Genomic DNA, 23,596 nt, shown 5'->3' on the forward strand with positions numbered 1-23,596 from the left:
CCCTTAGTGGAAGTGGGCTAGGCCTTCGTGGCGTTGCTCACAGGAGATCTGAGTGAAGCCTTCGTGGCTGTTGGTTTGGCTTGCGTAGCAACCACACTCCTCCAAACGTAGACGTACCTTCTTGCAAAGGAAGGGAATTACGGGAATCATCTCCATGTCATCGCGTGCTCCACTCTCGGTTACCTCTATCCCACTCTATCTCCTATTGCGTAGCTATACCTTGCTTAGTTGATATCCTTGTCATATAGGTAAATTCACTTAGTTGCATATCTAGAGAATTTACCTTTTGTGTCAAGCCTAAATTGAAAAAGAACTAAAAATTGGTTAGCACCTATTCACCCCCCCTCTAGGTGCGGCATACGATCCTTTCAGGAACACCATGTGACCTCTCGCTGGTGTCGTAACCCTTTCACAACGTCGGCCTGGCTACTTTTACACGGTTTGCTGCGGTAGCTGATTTCCTTCCTAGCGCCTTGGGGGGCTTTGCTAGGTCGGCGTATGGTCGTAGCTCTTGCTGGTGTGCCTATCCCAACACCGGGATGATGTTGTGTGTTTGGTCTGGACCTAGCCTGAGCACCATGGGTGGTGGTTCTCGGGTCTGGGTGAAAACTTTGCAGGTCCTTCTCTGCCGACGACGATGACGCATTCTTACGCCATTCACCTTCTTGGAGGCGTCGCCGCAAGACCCTTCCTCCTTTGGTTTCTCAAGCTCTCCCAGGTGGCCGGCCCTTCGTTGAGTTTACCCTTGAGTTGCAGTCTTGGTGCGGTGGAGGTTTGTTGGCGTGGATACGGTCGCGACCGCTCCGGTGCAACAGAAGAAAATTGCTGCCAGCTTGACGCCCTAGGGTTTGGCGCAACCAGCTCACCCTGAAAATCCCATAAGTGCTCATTGCGGCCATCAGGACGCTCATCCTCAACGATCATGTTATGCATAATCACGCAATAAGTCATCACCTCATGCATGGTCTTCAGCGACCATGTTCTAGCTAGGTGACGAACAATTGCCCACCGAGCTTGGAGCACACCAAATCCCCGCTCCACATCTTTTCTGGTAGCTTCTTGCATCTTGGCAAACCTCTTCATTTTTTCGTGTTTGGATTACGGAGAGTCTTCACCAGTGTGGCCCAGTCAGGATAGATGTCATCAACAAAATAATATGGTTTGTCATATTCATTTCCATCTCGTAGCTCACCTGCAGAGTTTTGCCTTCCATAAGCCGGTTGAAAACCGCAGAGCTGTGCAGCACATTGAGGTCATTGTTGGAACCCGCCATGCCAAATAATGAATGACAAATCCACAAATCTTGCGATATCACTACCTCAACAATGACAGTGCATCCCTCAGAGTGGTCGCTAAACTGACCCCATCATCAAAATGGATAGTTCTTCCACTCCCAATGCATACAATCTATGATGTCAATCATGCCTGGGAACCCTCTAGACTCATTGATAGACAACAGTTGTCTTAGTTGTCTTGTGTCCTGAACAGTTGGCTCCCTCAATTCATTCTCTGAACACGGCAATCACGGCTCGGGAAAATCAATACATAGAGTCAAGACACGTGCTTTGTCCCATTCGCAGATACTCATCAAAGATATCAGCAACCATTTCGTACGATACCAGCGGAACATTCTTGGTAGGAGGTGAAGCCTAGTGCACGTGCGGCATTGGGGCCTGCATTGGAATTACGGGTCGTAGCCTCTGACGCCCCGTAGAATGACGAACAACAGGTCCCTTGACATTCGGTAGCGGCATCGGAACAATTTTTCCGGGAACACCGAATTGGTACAGTTGAAGTAGTCTTCGTAGAGCTGGAGGAGCCCATCGACTGTTTGCGCGGCAGGTTTCTTATGCGGCCCTTCACAGAGTCCTGGTACATCTAGTTGGCATTGTGCTCTTGGAGGATGGAGGCCGCTGCAACCATGACCTACGTCGTCTTGTCGGACTCGTCCTGAGACGAGGAGTCAATGACCTCACTCTGGAACTTGTCGAGCGACTGCCACATGTCCATCTGCGTGGCGGATGAATAGTGGTCTACAATGACGCTAAAAATGAATTCAGGAACCTACGGACGCAATTGACCGAACAGGTTCTAGGCGGCAAGGTTGGTCGGCGCACCCAGCAGATGTGTGGCCACCAAAAGCGCGATAGATGCGGTCAAAGGGACGGAGATTCTGGCGCAGCGAGGCCCAAACAGACATCCGGTACTACGACGGTGCGTGGGGTCAGGGTGGGTTGGTGGCGTCGTCCTAGGGCTGCAAAGAAGCGGAGGAGGAAGCAAATCCTCACCGTCACTTTCACAGTCCCTGACGTGCAGGGTCAGGTTGAAATACTAGGTCACTCTGTGCGCGACCGCTCCGCTGGGCTTGAGTGCATACGCATTCCACGTCCACGTCGCTGAAGATGGCCTTATTTTCCATATCAGCTCTGCCCTCCATACATTTAGGGTGTGTTTGGTAGCTTGGGCCAACTCAGAATGTCTCTCTCTTATCATACATGGTGATCCTAGCCAAGTTGAGTTGAGATACATCACATGTTTGGCACCCACGTATGTGTTGAGCTATGCTCATATGAGATGTTGTTTGGTGCCATTCGTGCTGAGGTGAGCATGTACCACAGCAGTTTTACAAAATCGTCCTAATTTTTAGCAAAAAGGCCCTCAAAGAAAGAAAGAGAAAAGCAATCGGGTCCGTGAAGCCGGAGCTTCTCGTCGGCGTTGAACCGGGGAGGGCGGAGGCCATTGGAGCTGCTGCACGCCGGTGGGCGGCAGGCCGCGTTGAGGAGGTCCGGTTCCCGGCCGTTGGGTCGCCGGCGAGCGTCCAGGGAGAGGCGGCGGCCTGCCCGGGGCAAGGGGCATCCAGGAAGAGGCAGCGGCCCGCGCGCCAGCTGAGAGGCGGCCATGGGGGGAGGGGCAGCCGGCCGGCGGCCATAGGAGGGACGGAGGTGTTCGGCGGCCATGGGGGGCGGGGGCGGGCAGACGAAGGGCGCGGGAGGTATGTGGGAGCGAGAGCAGGTGCGAGAGCTGGTGTGGGAAAAAATGAACCGAACGGGCTAGGGTCTGGGGGGTTTGGGGGTGCGTTTCGGGTTTCGGGCCTCGACGGAAGAATTGCGGGATGAACTCGGCCAAGCTGGGTTGTGAACCTGGCCAGGCTCGGCGGGTCGCCCGGTCTACCAAACACTCTCCCAAGTGGTAGAAGTAGGATGGGAGTAGATTTTCTGGGTTGACTCAGGCCACCAAACACACACTTACACACCGACAGGGGAGGAGGGGTGCGAGTGTGCGACTATCTATAGGCGGAGGAGGGGTGACAGCGCGTGACAAAGAATCTCACATCCAGCCTATGGCCAAAAGAGATATTTATGAATTAAGTTTCTCCTGACATTGAATGGACAACATCCAGTATATGGTGAAAACAATCATTGCAGATATTTTTTACTCTGCTATGCCTCAATAAAACCCCGAACCTGTTAATTTTGCTGGGCCAAAAAAAAAATAGTGTAGCCAGTTTACAGAAATTATGGCTCGGCTGATCTGGATACCGAGAGGGCTTGATCATTTATCTCATCAGCAGTCCTATCACTCGGATTCTCTTTCACTCCATCCTCATTATTATTATTACACTCATCCTAAGAACCCCACCAAAAATTAATAAAAAAGACTCTGCCACTATGTGGACGTGACAATCCTATGGGTAAAAATCACCCTAGAGGTCCAAAATTGTAGTGAGAAAACAACCATTGCAGATATTTTACTAAGCTTTCTGCTTGGACTTCTGCTTCTTCAGCTCCAATGAAGCACCTAATCCTACTGGAGTTTGACCGTCAACCTTAGCGGACAGCCGATTTGTATCCTTGGCTTCCTTTGCCCCATTCAAGGCAGGACCATTCGACTGTGGCCCTTCAGATTCAGTCCTTTGAGTGTTCACAGTGGGAGAAGCAGCAGAAGCTGAAGCCGCTGAGTTGATAAGGTTGAGAATGTGGTTTAGTTCAGAAGCCCTGTTTGCGGCAGGTCCATTGCGCAAATTAAGGCCTCTGGCAGCAGCCTTCTTTCGAACTTCTGCAGTTGCCTTAGCACCTCGCTCGTCGACTCCTCTTCCTCGAGGAACAGTTTCTCCAACTACTGCAGCATTAAGTGATTTCTTGACATTTGCTGATCCATCACCATACTTGATCGCAGCTGCCTGCACCGCTTGATACAATCCAGGATGTGCCTGCGAAATCAAGAACTAAGTATGAAACAGTGGCACCTTTGCCAAAAAATATAGCAACATGAACTGGTTCAAAGTAGTAATATGTGCAACAGTATGCAACCTTATACTGTATGGCAAGAATTAAATGCATTTTCAGGGACACTAGACATACGTGAACCATGATAGATTTACAGCTCAAAGGGCAAGATTAGGTTGCCAGTTTCCATATGGAGCTAACATCCCAAGACAAACATATTATTCTCAAAACATGTTGAGTTCAAATACCCCCTTCAGAAAACAATAAAGTTGTTGATATTTCAGTTTTGTCTCAACAGGCTATCGATATTTTAGTTTCTAGGATTTTGTTGAGCATTCAAGCAAGAAGAAATTCATAGGGCGTGATAGCAAAAACTAAGATGCACCTAATATGCTTACCTGCAATAATGGATCCTTCTGCTTCTGGGCGTTAACCTGTACAAGAAATAAGTTTCATATCCCATGGAAAATACAACTAGATTCTCATACAAGCTATGTGAAGCAGAAATGAAGACACATGTTCTTTAGGTAATGCACTAGAGTTCCTGGAAATAACATTTCAGCACATACCTGTTTTTCTCGCTCCTTGAATGTTTTCAACCAATTTTCTGAATCTTTGGTCCGTGAATCATCACTCCCTAACTGTTTTACCAGTATACCATGTGTCTTGGTTTCATGCTGCCATGAAAATCAAGACGTCAATACAGTCTGTCAAAATGGTACTATGTCAATCATTTTCTGTCAGAACTAACCTGGACTGAAAGCTTGTAATTACCCATAGAACTGAATGCAATGGCGAGAGCATGATAGCAAACTGCTGTTTGAACATGATCTGGGCCTAAAATGCGCTCATTCTTCGTAAGTGCTGCTTGCAGATACCTAAGAGCGGTACTCATATTGCTCGCATCCTGGTACATCATCGCCACATTGATAAGAGTTGCTGCAACATCTGGATGATCAGGACCTGATGCTAAACTCAGCAAAAGCAGTGTACGGGACATGTGCCGCAGCGCAAGTTCAGTTTGATTGAGTCCGTGATAGAACAAAGCCATGTTGCCGTAGCTGAAAAGAAAGAAAACATAAGATTTAGGCTCAGGTTGCAGTTGCTAAACTGTGTTGTTCTTGTTTTATAATCTGCTGTAGGAAGTTAGCCACAAAATAGGCACAACCTGTTACCCAGCTCAAAGACTAAATTAAGCAACCACAACGCAAACAGACTAAAAAAAAGGTTTTAACTCAGAATTGTTTTCATCTGCCAATATAGAGACCATGTTCTAGTACCAACAAGCTGAGAAGATATCAATGACCCACACCAGAAAGCAGACACAAAGGACTAAATTAGGCCACCACAACGCGAACAGAGTAAAAAAAGGTTGTTAACTCGAATTGTTTTCATCTGCCAATATCAAAGAGACCATGTTCTAGAACCAACAGGCTGAGAAGATATCAATGACCCACACCAGAAAGCAGACACAAAGGTTCATAAGAATCCTTTGTGCTTCTAGAGTCTCAACCCATAAGAAAGCTACATTTTCTACAAATTATAAATGAAGTTGATCCTTCACTCTGCTTTACAAATTATGGACAACAGGCGATACTTGGAACTAATTTGTGAATGGATAAATAGGTAATTTTATCATAAATTGAACTGGAAACAATTAAAACTATAGCACAATAAACTAAATCAAAGTACATGCCTGTGGGCCGTATCGGGATGATCTAGACCAAGGCACCGTTCATTTATGATAAGCTCTCGATGTTGCTGCACAATTGCTCCTGCTATATCACCGGCATGGTACAAGACCATAGCAAGGTACCTTTAGGGGAAAAAAGATAAGGGTTTCAATAGAAGTTCGTTCACAAAAAAAATATGGTAATACAGTTTGTTCACAGTAACAAAAAATAATTTATTAATCAGAGCATATTGTTTCATATGAACTTTTTTTTCATCCACTCATCTTCAAATATTTACAATCAAACATGTGATGGCATAATAGATTTTTCATATTGTTTCCTGTACAGTTTATTTATCTAAAAAACAGTTCAACCATTATACATAGCTAGCTCTGAAATGCTGTGAAACACATTTATCAGGAGGTTCATGACCTCGTCAATGCATTCTCCCAATAAAAGAAATACTGATAAAATACCCAGCTAAGAGTAAGTTAGTGTGTTACCGGCAACAGTTAGCAGCATCCTTGTGCATGGGACCATTTATCTGCAATAGCAATGATGAGGGGCTAAATGTAAGAACTTCTGCCGATTTTCATGGTACGGTAGCTGTGTTAAGATGTGTACCTGCTGAAGTAGCGAAAAGGCTTCAGAGAATAGTGCGTACGCCTCATTCAGTGTTCCCTGAAATGCATGAACAAGGATGGTAAAATTCGTACTTTTGAGATATTAACCAGGTACAATTCATGGGAAGAATCTGAGTTCAAATTTTACAATAACAATATGGTTAATGAAACATATACCTCAGCCATCCGGATTTTCCCTGCTTCCATAAGCTTCCTTGCATCAGTACAGGTAGGAACTGAGTGCTTCACAATTGGTTGGAGATTCAAGATATCTGAAGGTTGGAATGGAGCAGCAGAATTCAACTCGTATTTGCGAGCAGCAATTGTTACTCCCACCTGTTAAATGAAGAATATTATATGTGAAACAAATTAGATCGCACAGCCACGATAATTGCGACAGGCACTATATACTATATGTGGAACATTATTCTAGAAGCAGACCAACATTTTACAAGAAGGTTCCCAAAAGAGCGGTGGCAAACTCAGAACAACCCAAACCGATGTACTCCCTCCGATTCATATTAATTGACTCCAATATGGATGTATCTAGAACTAAAATGTGTCTAGATACATTCATATTAGAGTCAATTAATATGAACCGGAGGGAGTACAATAATTCTAGTAAGGAAACAAGCATAATCCAACAAATACAAGTTATCGCGTAAAGCTGAACATCGCTAACCTTTTGGCAAAGATTGCGAAGAACTGCAATCTTTTTAGCCCCAACCCTTGCATCATCTGCCACTTCAAACTAAATAAATGGAGTCTCGTTAGTCATGGTGCTCGATAAAAGACGAGAACAGAAAAAAAAAACGCTTTGGTACCTGATATTTATGTCTTGCAAACTCCTTAATGTCAGACCAAACTCCATCAGATGTTAGATGGGAATGTACAGATTGACCCTTTCTTGAAGAAGCTGAAGAACTCGATTTCTGGGCCAAAAATATTGAATAGTTTTATTTTAATACCAATTAAAAGTCAAATAATAATAATAATGAAGAAATTATAGGTGTCAGATACATAAGCTCAAGACAAGACAAGGTTATGATTGGTTACAAACCTTCTGGGTTTTCGACTGTGTGCTGCCCGCACTACCTTTAGTTGAAGCAGCCAAAACTTTGCCAGCAAAACAATTTAAGAAATGAGCAACAGCAGGTGCGATATTATGGTCTGGGCTTTGCCTCAGTATTTCCTGGAGTAGCAAGAGCAAACAATCGTCAACAAACAAGTATCACCATAACTAAGCTCAACATAGAAATAATAAAAAGCTGAGATTTTGATATTTCTGTATGATAGAAAGAACTAATGTGGCTATAATGATGTAAGCTAACAAGCAAGGTGGATAGCACAGCAATATGTGTACTGCAACTAACGATGCCACAATTAATTCCATAGCAAGAAAGTAAACTTGCACTTTCAATAGCATCCACTTTACAGATGACTAAGATTCATATATGAATTAAGATCTTTGAACCCAGCATATCAGAGCTTGTATAAATGCTTTTGGGAGGCAGAAGATATCTAAACTTATTTTCTGGCAACTTCGCTTCTAAAAAACCTAGTAAGTCAACAAGGGAAGGCATCTGCAAAGGGGTCCTTGCAAGGGACTTTGTTGGGAAGGCAGGTGTTCATTTCCCTTGCTCAAAAACTTTAAGGATCTATCTGCCATTACGTATTTCTATTTCTGCAGCTATTTTTCACATCACGTTATGAAACGAGTTAAGCGCGGCACAGTTTGCGGTTGCTCAACTGTGCCTAGTAAGTCAACAAGGGAAGGTCCCATTTTCAGCATTTACCATTGTTCAGACTTCAATTTGTCAACACTTGTCTACTCTAAAAATAGTCAGGCAATCCCTGCAAGTCCCTATCTACAAAATGTATGCCCACTGATTCAGTTGGCCATTCTTACAGCGCCTCTCCCAGTCTCTTAAAGGCTTTGCAGCTCAATCAAACTTCATATACATCCCTAGTCTGACAACGAAAGGAAGTTCCATGGTCCCAAATGAGCACCAAATGTGTAAGTGCCCAAAAGTGAAGGTGGCCTTGGTGACCAAAATTGGATTCAGAAAGATCCCTTGCAATAATTTATGTTTGATCATTATACGGTAAGGTCTGCACATGGCCCAACATATGCTGATCTCCCTGGGAAAAAATTATTAAAGTTCTGCTCAACAGAACTACAACGAGTCTCAAACCCCAGTTCAACCTTGTCTGTTAGTAGATCAAAATCATAATTAGTTTGCACATACCAAATCAAACTTTGCTGATGGAGGTTGCCATTGACGTGCACATCTAGCTAGTTATCTCCCTGATTGATCTAGCCCTTGATAAAATTTGGGTATAGCTGTGATCTATATTCTTCGGAGAATACACGGTTGTTCTTTCGAAATTGGGAAGACGTGAATGGGTTTTTCATTACCAATGCTTGAGAATGTTGTTAAATGGGTGTTTATCACTTTTTCCACACCTCCGGAAACAGTTCAGAATGAGAGCACATGGTGTCATTAAGTAAGTTACACGCTCTTCAAATAGGAATCCACTTTCTAACTGGCTTTCACTCTTACATGAGTGGCCTGAGATCTTACCAGTGACTTGCGTTGCATAGGACATGTGATATTTGCTAAGAAATATAATACCTACTGTGGGTACATAGATCATGATCTAACAGAAGCATATTCGACTAGAATTTGTGGATATCACAGAAATAACCAACTACCGTTAGAATTACAGATAGATGAACCACATTGAAACAGTTTGCAGCATATCCCATGAACAATTACCATAGGAAAAAAGCATATCCCATGACCAATTACCATAGGAGAAAACATATCCCATGAACACAATAAAGTTCAATGTCTCAAAAATAAACAGCTGCATTTAGCATTGAGGATAGGAACAGCACCTTGACAACATGCTTTGCAGACCTAACAATTATCTCAGCAGAAAACAAGTCCCATAAGTGTGGCAAATGCTTGATCATACCTGCAACCTGAGAAAGGGATTATTATAAGAATATAAGAAGGTGATGCAATGTTTTCAGTTTCAGCGGTATCAGTCCAAAGAGACTTACTTTGCCCAGATACCTAACATTTATCCCATTGCTATGCAGCACATCAGTTAAAGTTTGACCATCCATAGGGGAGACATCAAGGGAGCAAAGATCCTGAACAAACTTTGGGATCACCGTATCTAGCAAATATGAACCAACCTTTTTAACCAAAGCTTCATCTGCTGCAATCTCCTGAGAATATCGAAGAGCACAATGTTGTTTAAATAGTGATAGCGATAATAAACAAACAGTAGTTCTTAAACTAACCTCAGGACTGCCAGCAAGCTTGTACTCTGTAAATACATTTGGATTGAAAAGAATTTCATCATTTGAGTCGTTACTTTCAGCAGGTGTAGGAGTAGGGCTTTCATCAGGCTTGTCATCTCTGTCCACAGAAGGAGCCTGAAATATCGGGAATAAGTTTCTAGCTTCCATACAAACAAGAAGACATATTCTTACTATTGATGTATTCTCAGCAGGGCCCTCCCCAACTGTTCTCGGCAAAGAAAAAAAAATGCATCTTCCCTAAACAAGAGTAGAAATGCAGTAAGAACAATTTCTGCACAAACCGTAGCATCAGAAGCACTGTCGTGTTGATCCTTCGATTCTGGCCCATTCAATTCTGCAGGGATATCAGGAATTTTCTGCGCAGGGGATTTCTTTGTGGACTCAACCTACCCAATTCAACATAATTAGATAGTTAGGATTAGCTACGAAATAAATCATGTATCAGTGAACCATAGGGTATTTCGTGTTGCAGCACAAAAACTATGTGGTCAGCTAACCTCAACAAATGAAGCCACAAGCTCAGGTCTCAACACACAGAAGCGGTGCTGCAGTCCAATGTAGTTGGAATCCCGAGGAGTTACTCGCATCAGATCCAAAATGTAATGCCTATGGAGCGAGGGGAAGTCAAATGAAGGCATGAAATAAACTTGTAGAGCCACATGAGCACACTGCACTTTAAGTGAAAAAGCTAACACTAGAGAGACAAGTCATAAAGAAAAGCAAGAGAAACAAGAATAGAGATTTCTGTAATTTAAGGCATGTGATTATGCAAATTGGCTGGGATCAAAACACACTCACTAGTAGTAGCAGGTTATTTACATGTTAAATGTGATTCTGAAGAAAAAAGTTAAGATTTTATCATAAGGTTTGCCAAACCCCAAACCAGACACCGCGTAACCCCCTCAAAAGGGGCTTATTCACCACCACAAGCTTGCCAAGTACAGGTAGGCAAACCGCCTAACAAAACCACTCTAAGGGTTGTCCATAGGGGCAAAACCACAGGCCAAAATAAGTTCCCTTTTTTGACATTTTTTTACCAAAAATGGCCCTGGGAGAACTAAATTGAGATCATCGACAGTTCAAAGATTTGATAATTAAGTTTGAGCCAGACCAGAATGCATGATTATTATGTTTTTTACATGTTCAATGTTCCTAAACAAAGTCACACAAAGAGCCTTTAAGAAATAATAAATGAAGGCAGTGGCACAGCATTTCCATTAATCACTGTAAGCAAATCAATGTTTAACCTCACAATAATAATTACCTGTCATCACTACCAACAATTCCCTTGCATTCAACTGTAGCAGCTAATTTTACAGGATTGCCAGAACCATCCAAAACCGAATGCTCCTTCACATGGAGCCGCTTTGCAGCCTCAACTACCTAGCAGAAGATCTTATTTAGAGTTTGAATGAAGATATCGTCATGAAATAAGAATATCCAAATCAGGAAAAACGAAAAAGGTTGCTGATTTCCACAAACACTTCAGGGACCATGTATAATAACTGAACCTTTCAAATACTTGCATATGTAACATCTACAATGCCCTTTGACAAGAAAAATCAAATGTTGCACCACCTAGGCAAAACCGCAAATACTACAAAATGTGCCCCTTAACATAATCAATTGTGCACAGACGCTTGAATCAGCAAGACAGGTGAATCAATAGAAAGTAAAACATAGAGCAGTGGAACTGGAAGCAGTGTTTCAGCTAGCGGTATTAAGTACAGCATTGCAATTTTAGCATCGGAGATGGCAGTCTCAAATAATATAACAATTAACCAGTCAGTCTCCTATCAAATTAGTTATATTCCGCAACTAAACCTTAACTGACATAATACGATAACCAGTATATTTAACCAACTGACACCACAATCGAATCCATGTATGGACCGGAAATATGTATGGAGGTCATGACAAACAGATAAAGCTATCCAATCATGTGGGATAATAATATGTAGATCGCAGGAAAATGATGACTGACCTTTGCATGGAATGCCTCGTTCCAAGATATCTTCTTGCCATTATCGACGGAACCATACAGAAGAGAGTCAGACTTGTCTCCTTGAAGAATACCGGGTATGATGCTCTACAAATCCGGTACAATTGCGCAAATGAAATTAATATGTAGGCAAAGCATTCGGAAGAAACAACAGATGGTACAATTATGACGATCTTCATATAATCACTTAATCAGCATCAGTCTACAATGAATCGCCATTTCTAGGGAGTCTACTAACTGAACAAACATAATTCTTGAAGTATAGACAGGACAGGAAAAGTCGATACATGCCATAAACCAGTAACTGCTTTCTTGACATACCTGAGCTACAACCCGGTGACCTCGGTAATCAATTATTGCCATCGCAAGATTGTAAAGCCCAGGAATATCAGCTTCTTGGTAAGACTTGGTTCCTTTCAAGTCATTATTAGCAGAAGCATAGGTTGCCTGCTCACTGTCTGCTATTTGTGCCTCTGCAGATGCTTCCAAAACACTGTTAGGCTCTTCAGTTTTTGAGTCCACTGCTGCATGACCCCTATCTGCCTTAGCCCCCAAATCTGGGGAGGGGACCGGCGTGCTTCTCCCAGGACCATTTTGACAATCTGGCTTTTGGTCCTTTGAGATGTGCTCGTGGTCCGAGTCGACAGCAAAACTAAAGAAAATGTTGTTGTGGACATACCTGAAATATAGATGAGCATATGTAAGCATATCCGAAGATAAATGAATATAAACAACCTTGCCCACCATTAGTCAAGCCACTCAAACCAGATATGATGGTAACCGAAAACTAAGAAACTGAAAGTACAGAAAGTAAAATTGACAACCTGAAAAGAATGAGTACATTGCATCAAGTTGAAATGACAAGACTGATTGTTGGCATAGGCATATACAGGGTACAATATAATAAACACAAATCTCTATTTCTTAGTTTACCAACAATTATGTGCAATAAAAAATAAGTTACAACTGCTAACACTCAAATCCGGAAGGTACAACATGATATTTCAAGGAGGAATATGTTATTATCTAACCTTTGAAGTTCAAACAACGTGTCAAGAGCTTCAGATTCTAAAATCAGATTTTAGAAGCACGAATACATGATAGCTATACACACATGTGTACCCTTATCACAGCGATACACGCGCCCTTATTGCTTCAATAGCACGGTATGCCATGATGCCAACAAATACTTGAGTGCAGAAAAGAGAAACAAAAGTCATGCGGGTGCAAACAGTATGGTTTAAGTTTTACTCACATATGAAAACATTCTGGATCAGTTGGATTAATTGGAGGTATACATCTATTGATGACACCAACTGCTCCTTTTACCGCGGCGTCAACAAAATCACATGTCACTTTATACAGTGCTCTGCCTCGCAATATCCTAAAATACCCAGAAATAATATGTCAATGTAACTTATGTGACAAAAATCATGCAATGGTTAAATAAGAACCTTTCTTGAGGATTGCCATGAGGGAACTCTCGGCACGACTGGAGCTCCTCATTCCAGTCTCTCTGCATACCAATCAACTCGGTACCATATGACAACACAACAGAATCTTCAGCCCTGGCTGCATCCCTTCTATGCTCTGTTGTGGATAAAAATGTTTCGTGTGTTAAAGTTGATGTAACATATATACCACGACATGGAATCATCGAGAACCATAGTGAAAAATTTGAACACCAAGAGTTATTGAGAAAGAAAAAAGGGTGAAACCGAGGCTTCTCACTATTTTTAAGTGAAGATAAGTGGTGAGCTTTAGAATGATCTGAAAAAGTTACCTTGCACTGGGTAAGCTCCCAACCAAGAAGTCACTGGGAGCAAGGCCTGAACATTCTCAAAAGGATGGGCTGATGCTTTGCGGTCCAATATTTCACGAAAACCTTCACAAGATTTGTCCAATCGTCACCATTAAAAATGAAATGCTGCTGAGGGGCATTAGAGTTAGATAAAACTTCAGAGTGATCACTAAACCTTTCTTAAACTTGGCGCTAATGTTTTGTAGCAATCCAACTAAAGTGCTGGCTTCGTGAGATTGTTTCAAAGGTCTTGAATCCAAAATACTTCCATTGCTAGCATTCACATAAAAAGATTTGGAGCTCCCAGTGATGCAGCATTTGTTTCCTTCTAATGTCACAACATCAATATAAATGAGATCCCCATGTAACCTAAGGAAAATGCCAACAATTGTTAATTGCTCAACAATCCAAATAGCAGTTGACAGACTTACATATACTGAGGGCAAATGATGCTACAAAGTTAACCAGGATTGCAAAATAAAAGCTTAACGATGAACAGTAGCAAATAAGAGCATTCATTGCCAGTATAGGAGGAACAGTCAACCAAAGATTCAGGAGTAAAATATTAACATGGCAGGAACGAATGACAACTTCCCTTGCACCAAAGGATCTTTAAGGGGATAAACCTGGTACTACTTATGATGCAACTTTTAATTATGAAGAGATACTGAGCTCTTCATTTTCCCAATTCTCCCTACCACTACCACACATGGAATTCAGTAGGATGACTGAAGAAACCATCCATAGTCACGTTAAATTTTGAATTCAAGTGTACCATTTCCATTGATCAATAAATACTAACCTACTTGATCAGTGACCCTACCATTAAAATCTATACAATCTAACCAGCCTATCATGTAGGAACTCAAGAAGGCTGATGTTTGGAACAATGGTTATTCAGAAGGTACCATTTCCATTGTTCAATAAATACTAACCTACTTGATCAGTGACCCTACCATTAAAAGCTATACAATCTAATCAGCCTATCATGTAGGAATTCTAGAAGGCTGATGTTTGGAACAATGGTTCTTCAGAAGGTATCCAAAAATAACGAGACGAAGATGTTAATCGCAAATTCACAATCAGAAGATTTACCTCCTATAACTCGGTGGAGGATTGAATGATGAAAAAATTATGCTGTCCACACATTTGATTTCTGCTGGTGCAGATGCCAACAAACTAGTAAGGGCTACAGTATTGTCCTCCATGAAATTTAAACCATCAAGCTCCTGGCCAGCAGTTTTTCCTGCATCTGCTCAGCAAAAAGGAAAAGCAAATAAGATCAACACCTAGTTAAATTAAGACATGCACACAAACCATAGTACAACTGAAAAAATTTGCATGTGGTCCCAAACTAAGATTGAGCACTATCAACAAACCTAAGCATCAAAGAAGGGATATCAGAAGTACCTGCATTTTTTGCCTGCGCAGACTCCTGCTGCAGAGCTAGGGATGTCGACAGCGACACATGAAGACTAGAGAGAGAGAGTAACTCCCGGACACGGCGGAGATGCGACCTAATAGACCTCTCGTCATATGTTGCTGAAAAGGAAACATTGTTTTCAGCCCCACTGTACCAAATAGTGAAGGAACTAACAAAAATGAAGAATCCATAAATGCATGTATTACATACCAGCAACCATCTCCAACGTACAGCCACCAGTAGTTATATCTGCAATCTCAGAAATTTCATTGTAGTCCTCTAACGGGTGCGCCGAGCCATCTTTAGTGTGTAATATCAGATCATAGCATGTGTAGAAGCAAGTCTCAGGCGCATCCAAGAGGAATTGTTTGACATCAATGACAGAATCTCCAGGGCTTAGCTGCATATGTAATAGAACAATATCAGTACATCCTATTCCCTGTTTTCAACATTATATGACGCTTTGGACAACATGGTCTCCGAAAAGCAACTTCTGAAGTAAATAAAAGTTATTAACATGTGTAGAAGCAAGTCCCAGGCATGTCGAGGAGAAATATAAGATATTATTCGGAAGTACATCAATGCTATTTTCATATGACCAATATAAACAATTCTGTGCTTATTAGCAGTTCAGGTAAGGAAATTTGACACCTCGAATTCTAAACTACAAATGTCATATGTTTCTGATCAGAGGATATGAAAACAAGAGATCCAGATAAAAAGGATGTTTACACTGACCTGTAGCTCTAGCTTTTCACCTGATTGCGTCTTAACAGTAACAGGGTATAGATGAAGCTCTCCTGTTTGACATAAGAAGCATTCCTTGTTAAAGGAGTTGTATATCATGAAGACAAAATATTAGTAAGAAACCAAGCGCACATGTGGTCTTCGCAGTCCATGGAATGGATGTGAAAACAATTTTTAATGCATATCCAGTATCACTGATTTTATATTCATCCAGTACCACTGATGTAAGAGCACAGTTAAGTGCAGTAGTATCCAGCATGTTGCCCATTCAGCGCTAGAAAATTACACCCGTCAAATCTAGCCTTGCTCTAAGTTACTTCGTCACTACAAGTACTCGTGCAAGTTGGATACGTCGAAAAGAAACAATTTTTCCAATCAAAACCAGCAATTTCATGATGTAAGAGCACATTCAGCGCTAGAAAATTTTATATCCATCCAGCATCACTGATGTAAGAGCACAGTTAACTGCAGTAGTATCCAGCATGTTACTCATTCAGTGGTACAAAATTACACCCATCAAATCTAGCCTTGCTCTAAGATACTTCGTCACTAAAAGTACTTGTGCAAGTTGGATACATCTAAAAGAACCAATTTTTCCAATCAAAATCATTAATTTCCTAGAAAGGGCAAGAATTGTTTGAACGTATGGACATTTTCTAGTCTTATGGAACAGATAAAACATCGTTATGACTGTATGACATAAACAAGCGAGTGTCCTCACCTTCAGCCGGCTTCTCTGCAGCCTGCGCGGCCACAGCCGCATCCCCCTCCTCCTTCTCCACATCCGCCGCACCCCCATCCGCAGCAGGGGCGGCTTCACTCACTTGCCCGTTCTCGGACTTGGCCTCCTGGACCACATCGGCGACCGGCGCCTCCGGCTCGACCGAGGCGCCCTGGCTCTCGGCCTGCGCCTTGGCCTTGCTCTTCCCACCCTTGGACTTGCCCGCCATTTTCCTGCTCGGGCCAAACAAAACAGAAAAAAGGCACCAGATTTCATCAGTCAAAACCCCGCCGCACCCCACAAGAACACAACGAAATACATCAATTGCCCCAGCTGAACCCCCCATCCGGGCCGGGCGCCGCCGATCTGGGGCGGAATCTAAACCCTAAACCCTCGACGCCGAGGTCGACGACGGCCGTGGCCGAATGGGACGGACTGGAAGCGGATTTGGGAGGACGAGGAGGGACCGGATTGGAGAGGGGAAGAACCTGCCGCCCGCGGCGCCGCGGAAGGTCCGGCAGCAGGGGAGAGGCGGCGCGAGGTGGAGACGAGACGGGAGCGATTGGCTTTGGGGGCGGAGGGGCTGTTTGGGTAGAACGGGAGGAGAAGGGGGAGCCGCCGGCCGCTCCTTTTATACGGGCGATCCTGATCCCCCGCGGTCGCTGCGCTCTGCGGCTGGCCTCTGGGGCTCTCTCTGGGTAAGACGGGACTGCTTCCTTTAATTTTTGTAACCCCTGGCGCACGCACGCACGGGCACGGCGGTGATATTCCTGCGTTTTGGTGTGCTGCTTTGCGGGGGTAGTTTCGGTATGGCGTAGCGTCGGCGGCCATTCCGGCGTGGGATTTAGGGGGTGGTTAGGGTTTTGGGAGGGGTTTACTGCTGAGACGGATCTAATCCATTCGGCTAGATTATTTACCCAAAGAAAATATGAATGTACGCCAAAGAAAGATTTATTAGTGACTAAAAGGCGTGCGGGTGGCGTCGACCGTCGAACACTTGCGCTGCTACGAAAAAGCAAGATGTTCTCTTCGTTGCTCCGTCGCTAGACCTTCAATGTGTCGGTGGCCGGCTGGTGCAGTGTGTCGTGTCGCCATCGGAGTTCATGCATGCTTAGAATGTACTAGCCATCTATCAGCCGCTCTGTGGCATGCATGGTTGTGTGCCATGCCAGCTCCTTCTCGCCTTCATCCTCCTCCGCGAAGCTCCATCTCCGACGGTGCTGCCCGCCCGCTACGATCTCACGCCCACCTCCACGACGGTTTAAACCGTGTAACCAAACTGAACCAAACTGCGTGAAACCGCTGACTTCACACTGTTGTTGAAACCGTCAGAAACAAACAAACTATGGTTAATTGTGATGTCCATGCACAAGGTTATGTGGTTCGTCACAACATTTAGCTCGATTGAGTATTGTATTTCCTTTTCTTGCCACTCACAACCACACACGGTGTCGCTCGAAAGCACACCTGGTGTGTTGTTTGTCACAATATCATATCATTTGTGGTAACATCAAATAATACTGCAAAGAGGTCACTCCAACAGCTTAAGTGAGAATCTGCCAAGAAAATTAGCTCTAGGAAAACATGCAACTTTGCCCCATTTAGATGTATCGGGATTTTTAGACAATTTTTGTGTACATGGAGAACTGAAAGATGAACACACTCAAATTTATTTAGATTTTCTGGAGCTGTGTATAAATAAGATAAATTAAACCATAAACAACAATGCGCAGAAATCTGCAGCTCCATGTAAGCATTAGGGCCAACGTAAAGAAGGATCATTTTGTTGTTTTAATTTTATCGAAGAACTAAATAAAACAACCAGCAAGTAAAGAAGTGAGATCAAAAAATGGATTTTTCTGGAGGTTTCTGTTTTAAGGAGAGCGAATAGCAAATTGATGCATGTAAAATGCATACATGAACTTTGTAATTTGTTGACACGTATTCCTACATATTTGCAACATATATAATGTTATATCTATGTTTTATATTGATTTTTAGGGATTTACCCACGACCCCCTTTATTTGGGTTAACTCTGCAGTACAGGAAAGCCTTATTTTGTGTATTTTATTATTTTCAGTGACCTTAACAAAGTCAAATTGAGTTAGGATTTCGAGGATGTCAATATTTCATCAAGAGAAGCATCTAGAGTGCTTGAACCTGACGAGATGGTTCAAGGGGCCAAAAGAGGGATGGTGGCGAGCTGATGCATGTAAAATACATACATGAACTTTGTAGTTCATTGTACTAAAATCCATATTATACTGCAGTTTTATTATATTTATTGGGACTAAACTATTAATAGTTGCAAAAGTGCACAAGTTTGTGGTGATCCTGCATACCACCGCATGTTGTAGTATGCTAGTTGTTGATATAACATTCACGAAGTACCATTCCGCAAATATTACATCTCTCAGAGTAGTACAACAGAACATAGCAGATCCATAACTCATTCATTTATTATTACAAGCATAATATACATGTCATCTCGGAGCTCCTCTTGGGTCCTAAGAGGGATACTCCTGGGTTCGAGGCGAACCCAACTTATTTTACAATATAGAAGTTTAACTAGGTTATACATTTATTCCATCGAGCAGCTAAGTATTAAGAGTTCACACTGCTCGGATACTACTACTATTACTCGGTGATTCTAGACTTGATCTCCTCCGGAAGCCTCCCCGGTTCCGTAGACTATAAGGTAGTCTACGCCTTCAACACCTCTAGAGAGGTCTGGTTCTTGATAGCCGATGATCTCGGCTCCTTCAGGGTTGTCGTGGTCCTCCTCCAGACGGTTCAGACAATCTAAGCAGGGGATTTAAGAGTGGGATGAGTACGAACGTACTCAACAAGTTCATTATAGAGAAGTGGTGTTTAATGCACTAGCTACGATACTAGACCAGAAAGTCTAATATCAATGCAAGTTTTGATAAACATTTCTGCAAGAGGTTGCTTTTATTCTGAAGAGCTATGTCCGTCAGCCTTCACCGGTTTACTAGAACTTCATGGAGTTCCTTTCCGGCAGCGTTCGCAGATCCAAATCCCGGAACAGGGAGTGACAAGTCACGATTCATTACACTCTGCAGAGGTGTGTTGCTTTACCCATAAGAGATCTTAACCTTGGTGCCAACCGGGCAGCTTTCCCGTCCACACTTCCTATGGTGTGAGGCCCGGTATAAGGTCTAGCAAATCATGTTCCTCCGCTACGTCGAACACCCACCCTTTGTTGCAAACCCTGACCCTGGGTCCACGCCGGTCCCATTATTCCCATAGATTTCAGGGTGGACCCCGACCACGACGTCAATGCAGGGCTCTACCATACATTCCTACGCCGGCAGCTGCAACCCATCATAGACCGCAATACCGTGGGGACTTAGGACTCCCCGACCTCACCGCTTGCTCCTTCGGGCGACAAGTGTACTACGGACAATGCCGTGGGGACTTAGGACTTCCCGGCCTCACCGCTTGCCCCCTTGGATTACAAGTGTACTACGGTAAAGCGCATCCGTTGATGAACGAGAGGTGGAAACACTTTTGACTACTCCGTCCCACTCCGGATCTTATGGTTAACACGGGTATTACGGCACAAGAATCACTGGACGACATCTGTTGTTTAATCCTAGATGGATATAAACCCGTGCAATGGAACCTCCACCATATCAACACAATCCATGGTTTCATTGCCCACCACATAGTCATATTCATAGTTATGAAAAATAGTGGTTATGAAAAATAGTGGTTTTGCTTTTCGTGCGATAGTGATAAACATAGTACTTTGCAAGTAATTTGGTAAAAATACTCAATTGACATGAGCAAGTGATGAACTTGCCTGAACACTGCAAAGTTTTGCAGTTGGATGGTGTGGACTGACCCTTGTCCTCTGTTTCGAAAAATAGCATCATTGTCCAATAAGGGCAATGGTTAAAGAAGCATTGATGCATGATTCCAATTTTAGGGTTTGTTCCCCCCTTCCGATGTCTTATCATTTCATGTGAGAGGTTAATACTAAGGATGATTTAGGGATACTCTGTTTAGGGTAAAATACAACCTTGAAATGTTGTCAAGGTGTTTTTTAAGTCCAAAAGCATTTATGGGCTTATTTTCATTATTGAAAATATAATGTGTGATTTAAATGATTAATATAATCATCAAATTAAGACTTATTCTTAGTTTTCTTCAAAAAATTCTTTTGATATTTTATTCAGGTAGAGAATTTTATGCTGATCAGTTTTCATATTTTTAATTATTTTTTAGAGTTGTTAAACATTTCTTATACAATTTCAAAGTTTTTGTATTTAAATGGAATTATGAAATGACTGAATTGCCCCTGGGCCCACATGTCAGTGCGGCTCAGCGGGTTAACCCTAACCCGAGCCACACTTGGGCTCGGTCGGTCGCACCGACCCCTTTCTCTTCTTCCTCGCGAAACCCTACCTCTCCTCTCTCTCTCGCGACGCCGTGGTCGCCTGCGCCGTCGCCGAATTACGCCGGCTTACTCCGGCCGTCGCCGCCGGCGAGATCAGTTGGATCTGGACCGCCTCTCGACGGCAGACATGGTGGTCCGCGTCGATCTGACGCTCGCGTCCACGTTCGCTCGCCCTCGACCCTCCAGTGTGCCTGGCTCTCGACTTTCGCCGCCGCCGTGCGCTGGAGATGCCGAGGTCCTCCTCCCTGGCGCTCCTGGTGCTAAGACGCCGCCTTGGCTTTGCCGCCGTGGTGCGGTTGGTGCTGTGGTGCCACCATGGCTTGGCTTGGCCTGGCGCCGCTGCGCTCCGGCGTGTGCCGCCGTGGCCGCCATGGCTACGCCCGTCTGCTCTACCCCGGTAAGTGCGCCACCTCCTCTTCTTCTACGTGTTCTGTTTCTTCTCCACCTTCTCCTCTTCGCCTAGCCTGGTCACTGGCCTGCCTCTACTCGTAGAGGCGCGGCCATGCCGTGATGCTGTTGCTGCTTTACTTATGTTGTTGTGCTGCTGTGCTATGGTGCTGTTGCTACCTACATGTGTTGTGACTGCTAGTTGTGGTGCTGACTCTACTGCTATGCATATGTTGTTGATGTGCTGCTATCATGGCCATTGCTTATGGATCCATGCTTGTGCTTGTGCTGCTGCTTCCCTGTACCTCTGTTCTTGATACTATTTCAGCTAGATCATCAAGTGTATTCAATTACTTGCCCTGACTTGATTAATGTGTGTGATCCTTGCAAATTTGCAAGAACCAGTGCCATCTGTGTAGTGCTCTTGGGCTTTTCTTCACTGTAAAGCTCTGTTTAGCTTGTGTATTGGCTAATTAACTCCACATCTTGTTGGTGTGCTACTGGATACAATTGTAAATCATGTATTTGCTTATCTGTGATGCAATTATTCATGATCTGTGGCTGTTTAATTCATATGATCTATGGTTGGTGCTAGGCTTGGCTCCAGCATGCTCTGTCAAGCCGATCATCAGTTGCTTGATGAATGGCTGTTGTTCCATGCTTATGTCTAGCTTGTGCTCTCCTTGTGTCTGTGCAACACACTGGCTTGTGCTGGTATACATTTGTGTTTGCTCAAGCCACTGCTACTGTCTGCAATGATCCATTGGATCATCTGCAAGGCCTGGTGCATGGTTTACTTTTCTGTTTCATTTATCTGTGTAGTTTTGATTCATTAAATAGATAAATAATATGAACTGCTTTGCAGTGGTGATCAAATAAGTGAATTTAGTAGAGCTAGAGGGATGCCAATAATTTATTGGGGACCCTAGCTCCATTTGAACCCTTCTTGGTAATGATATATATGCTGTCTTGGTGGTTTGATTGCTTAAGTGGTAGAGGTGGCCTCAACAACCATTCCTGGTTGTTCAGGAAGCTCCCACACTTGTTGGCTTGAGTTGTATGGACAACTGCTCTCTGGCCTGACCATATTTGGTTGCCAGATGCTTTTGATGTTGACAAACATGAATAGACACTTGATAGTCTATCTGTCTGATGGTGTAGTGGCCATAGGTGCTAAGTGAATCTGGCTAGCTAGATAGGATTATCCCTTGTTGGATATCTTTGATTATGCCACTGGTTTGGCATAGCCAATGTTCCCAGGGTGTCTTCCTATTGGTTTTCCTCTTGTTTTCTTGCACCAATTTGGCTAGTAACCATATGATGACTCACATATAGGGTTTCTACCCACTTTGCTTCTGTGACTTGTGCATATGATGGATTTATATGAGCAAAACCTTGCTTGCTCATGATTTATTGGTATACCTCAATCCAGCTCCTAGATAAAGTTGTTGTGGTAGAGGATTTGCTTCTGGTTGGTTGGTTTGCTTCAGTGATGAGCTGGTGCTTGCCCTGCTCCTCCTTGTAAGCTTGATGCTTGGATTCTTTCTGGTGACTGTGGAATGGATTGAACAACTATAGTTGTTCTTGTGTTCTTGTGTTCTTGGTGACTTACCCAGTGAAGCTGCTGTCGATGAACTGTTGGTTGTGGCGGTGGAAAAGGTTTTATACCATCTCTGCTTTGCTCTCTTGGTCGACAGCAGAGCCTGACACACTTGGGTGACTCACTAGCTGTGTGTGTGCTGTTGACATGGGTATACCCTTCGGGTACCCATTATTAGTATACCTGGCTCGACCCAATATGGAGAAGGCCAACAAGGTAACCCGAAGAAGTAGTCGACTAGGACTCTTGTAAAACCCTAGGCTGGTTGCATATATAAAGCTAGCCAGGGCACCCGAAATAAGGGGAGAACAGATAGGCCAACAGATAGAGAGGAGATAGACAACATAGCTCTGTCTACGGCGACACCCTGTAAATATACTTGTGTTCATATAGTGGATTGCTAGCAGCACGTAGGGATCCTCCACCGAGGGGACCCGAAGTTGGGTACGTCGTGTGCCTAATGTCGCTCCCGGAATCTCCATCGTCGCTCTCTCCCGAAACCCAAGTCTACAATACGTAGGCATTGCCGAGGTGATCCCTCGTCAATTGGCGCCGTCCGTGGGGATCGCGACGACTGGATTTTGTTATCCGGGCGGGATCCTTCATCATCAACAACACGCAGATCACGTCTG

At 43.6% G+C, this 23,596-nt stretch overlaps 1 protein-coding gene across 1 annotated transcript; it reads right to left on the reverse strand.

The window, feature by feature from the left end:
* Positions 1-3,447: 3,447 nt before the first annotated feature.
* On the reverse strand, positions 3,448-16,789 carry LOC124692996 (clustered mitochondria protein). The gene is made up of 28 exons (XM_047226431.1): positions 16,554-16,789; positions 15,824-15,885; positions 15,296-15,485; positions 15,073-15,204; positions 14,758-14,914; positions 13,838-14,031; positions 13,645-13,746; positions 13,316-13,451; positions 13,117-13,245; positions 12,183-12,540; positions 11,844-11,948; positions 11,124-11,242; positions 10,357-10,465; positions 10,141-10,245; positions 9,839-9,973; positions 9,593-9,763; positions 9,425-9,511; positions 7,583-7,714; positions 7,347-7,454; positions 7,205-7,273; positions 6,700-6,858; positions 6,524-6,580; positions 6,403-6,443; positions 5,923-6,042; positions 4,978-5,287; positions 4,796-4,903; positions 4,625-4,660; positions 3,448-4,210 (listed from the first exon to the last, which is right to left on the reverse strand). The coding sequence occupies exons 1-28, from the start codon at positions 16,780-16,782 to the stop codon at positions 3,752-3,754; spliced, it is 4,119 nt and encodes a 1,372-aa protein (XP_047082387.1). The 5' UTR covers positions 16,783-16,789; the 3' UTR covers positions 3,448-3,751.
* Positions 16,790-23,596: the final 6,807 nt, after the last annotated feature.

The sequence above is a fragment of the Lolium rigidum genome, chromosome 2, assembly GCF_022539505.1.
Source record: "Lolium rigidum isolate FL_2022 chromosome 2, APGP_CSIRO_Lrig_0.1, whole genome shotgun sequence".
Classification (NCBI taxonomy): domain Eukaryota; kingdom Viridiplantae; phylum Streptophyta; class Magnoliopsida; order Poales; family Poaceae; genus Lolium; species Lolium rigidum.

What these genes read in the sequence shown, in the direction of transcription:
- LOC124692996 (XM_047226431.1), bottom strand. Translation starts at nt 16,782, where the DNA reads ATGGCGGGCAAGTCCAAGGGTGGGAAGAGCAAGGCCAAGGCGCAGGCC. An exon ending in ATTGTTGGTAGTGATGACAG is followed by an intron (nt 10,466 to 11,123) that starts GTAATTATTATT and finishes CTCGCTCCATAG; the next exon opens with GCATTACATTTTGGATCTGA. An exon ending in ACAGTGCTTCTGATGCTACG is followed by an intron (nt 9,974 to 10,140) that starts GTTTGTGCAGAA and finishes CCGATATTTCAG; the next exon opens with GCTCCTTCTGTGGACAGAGA.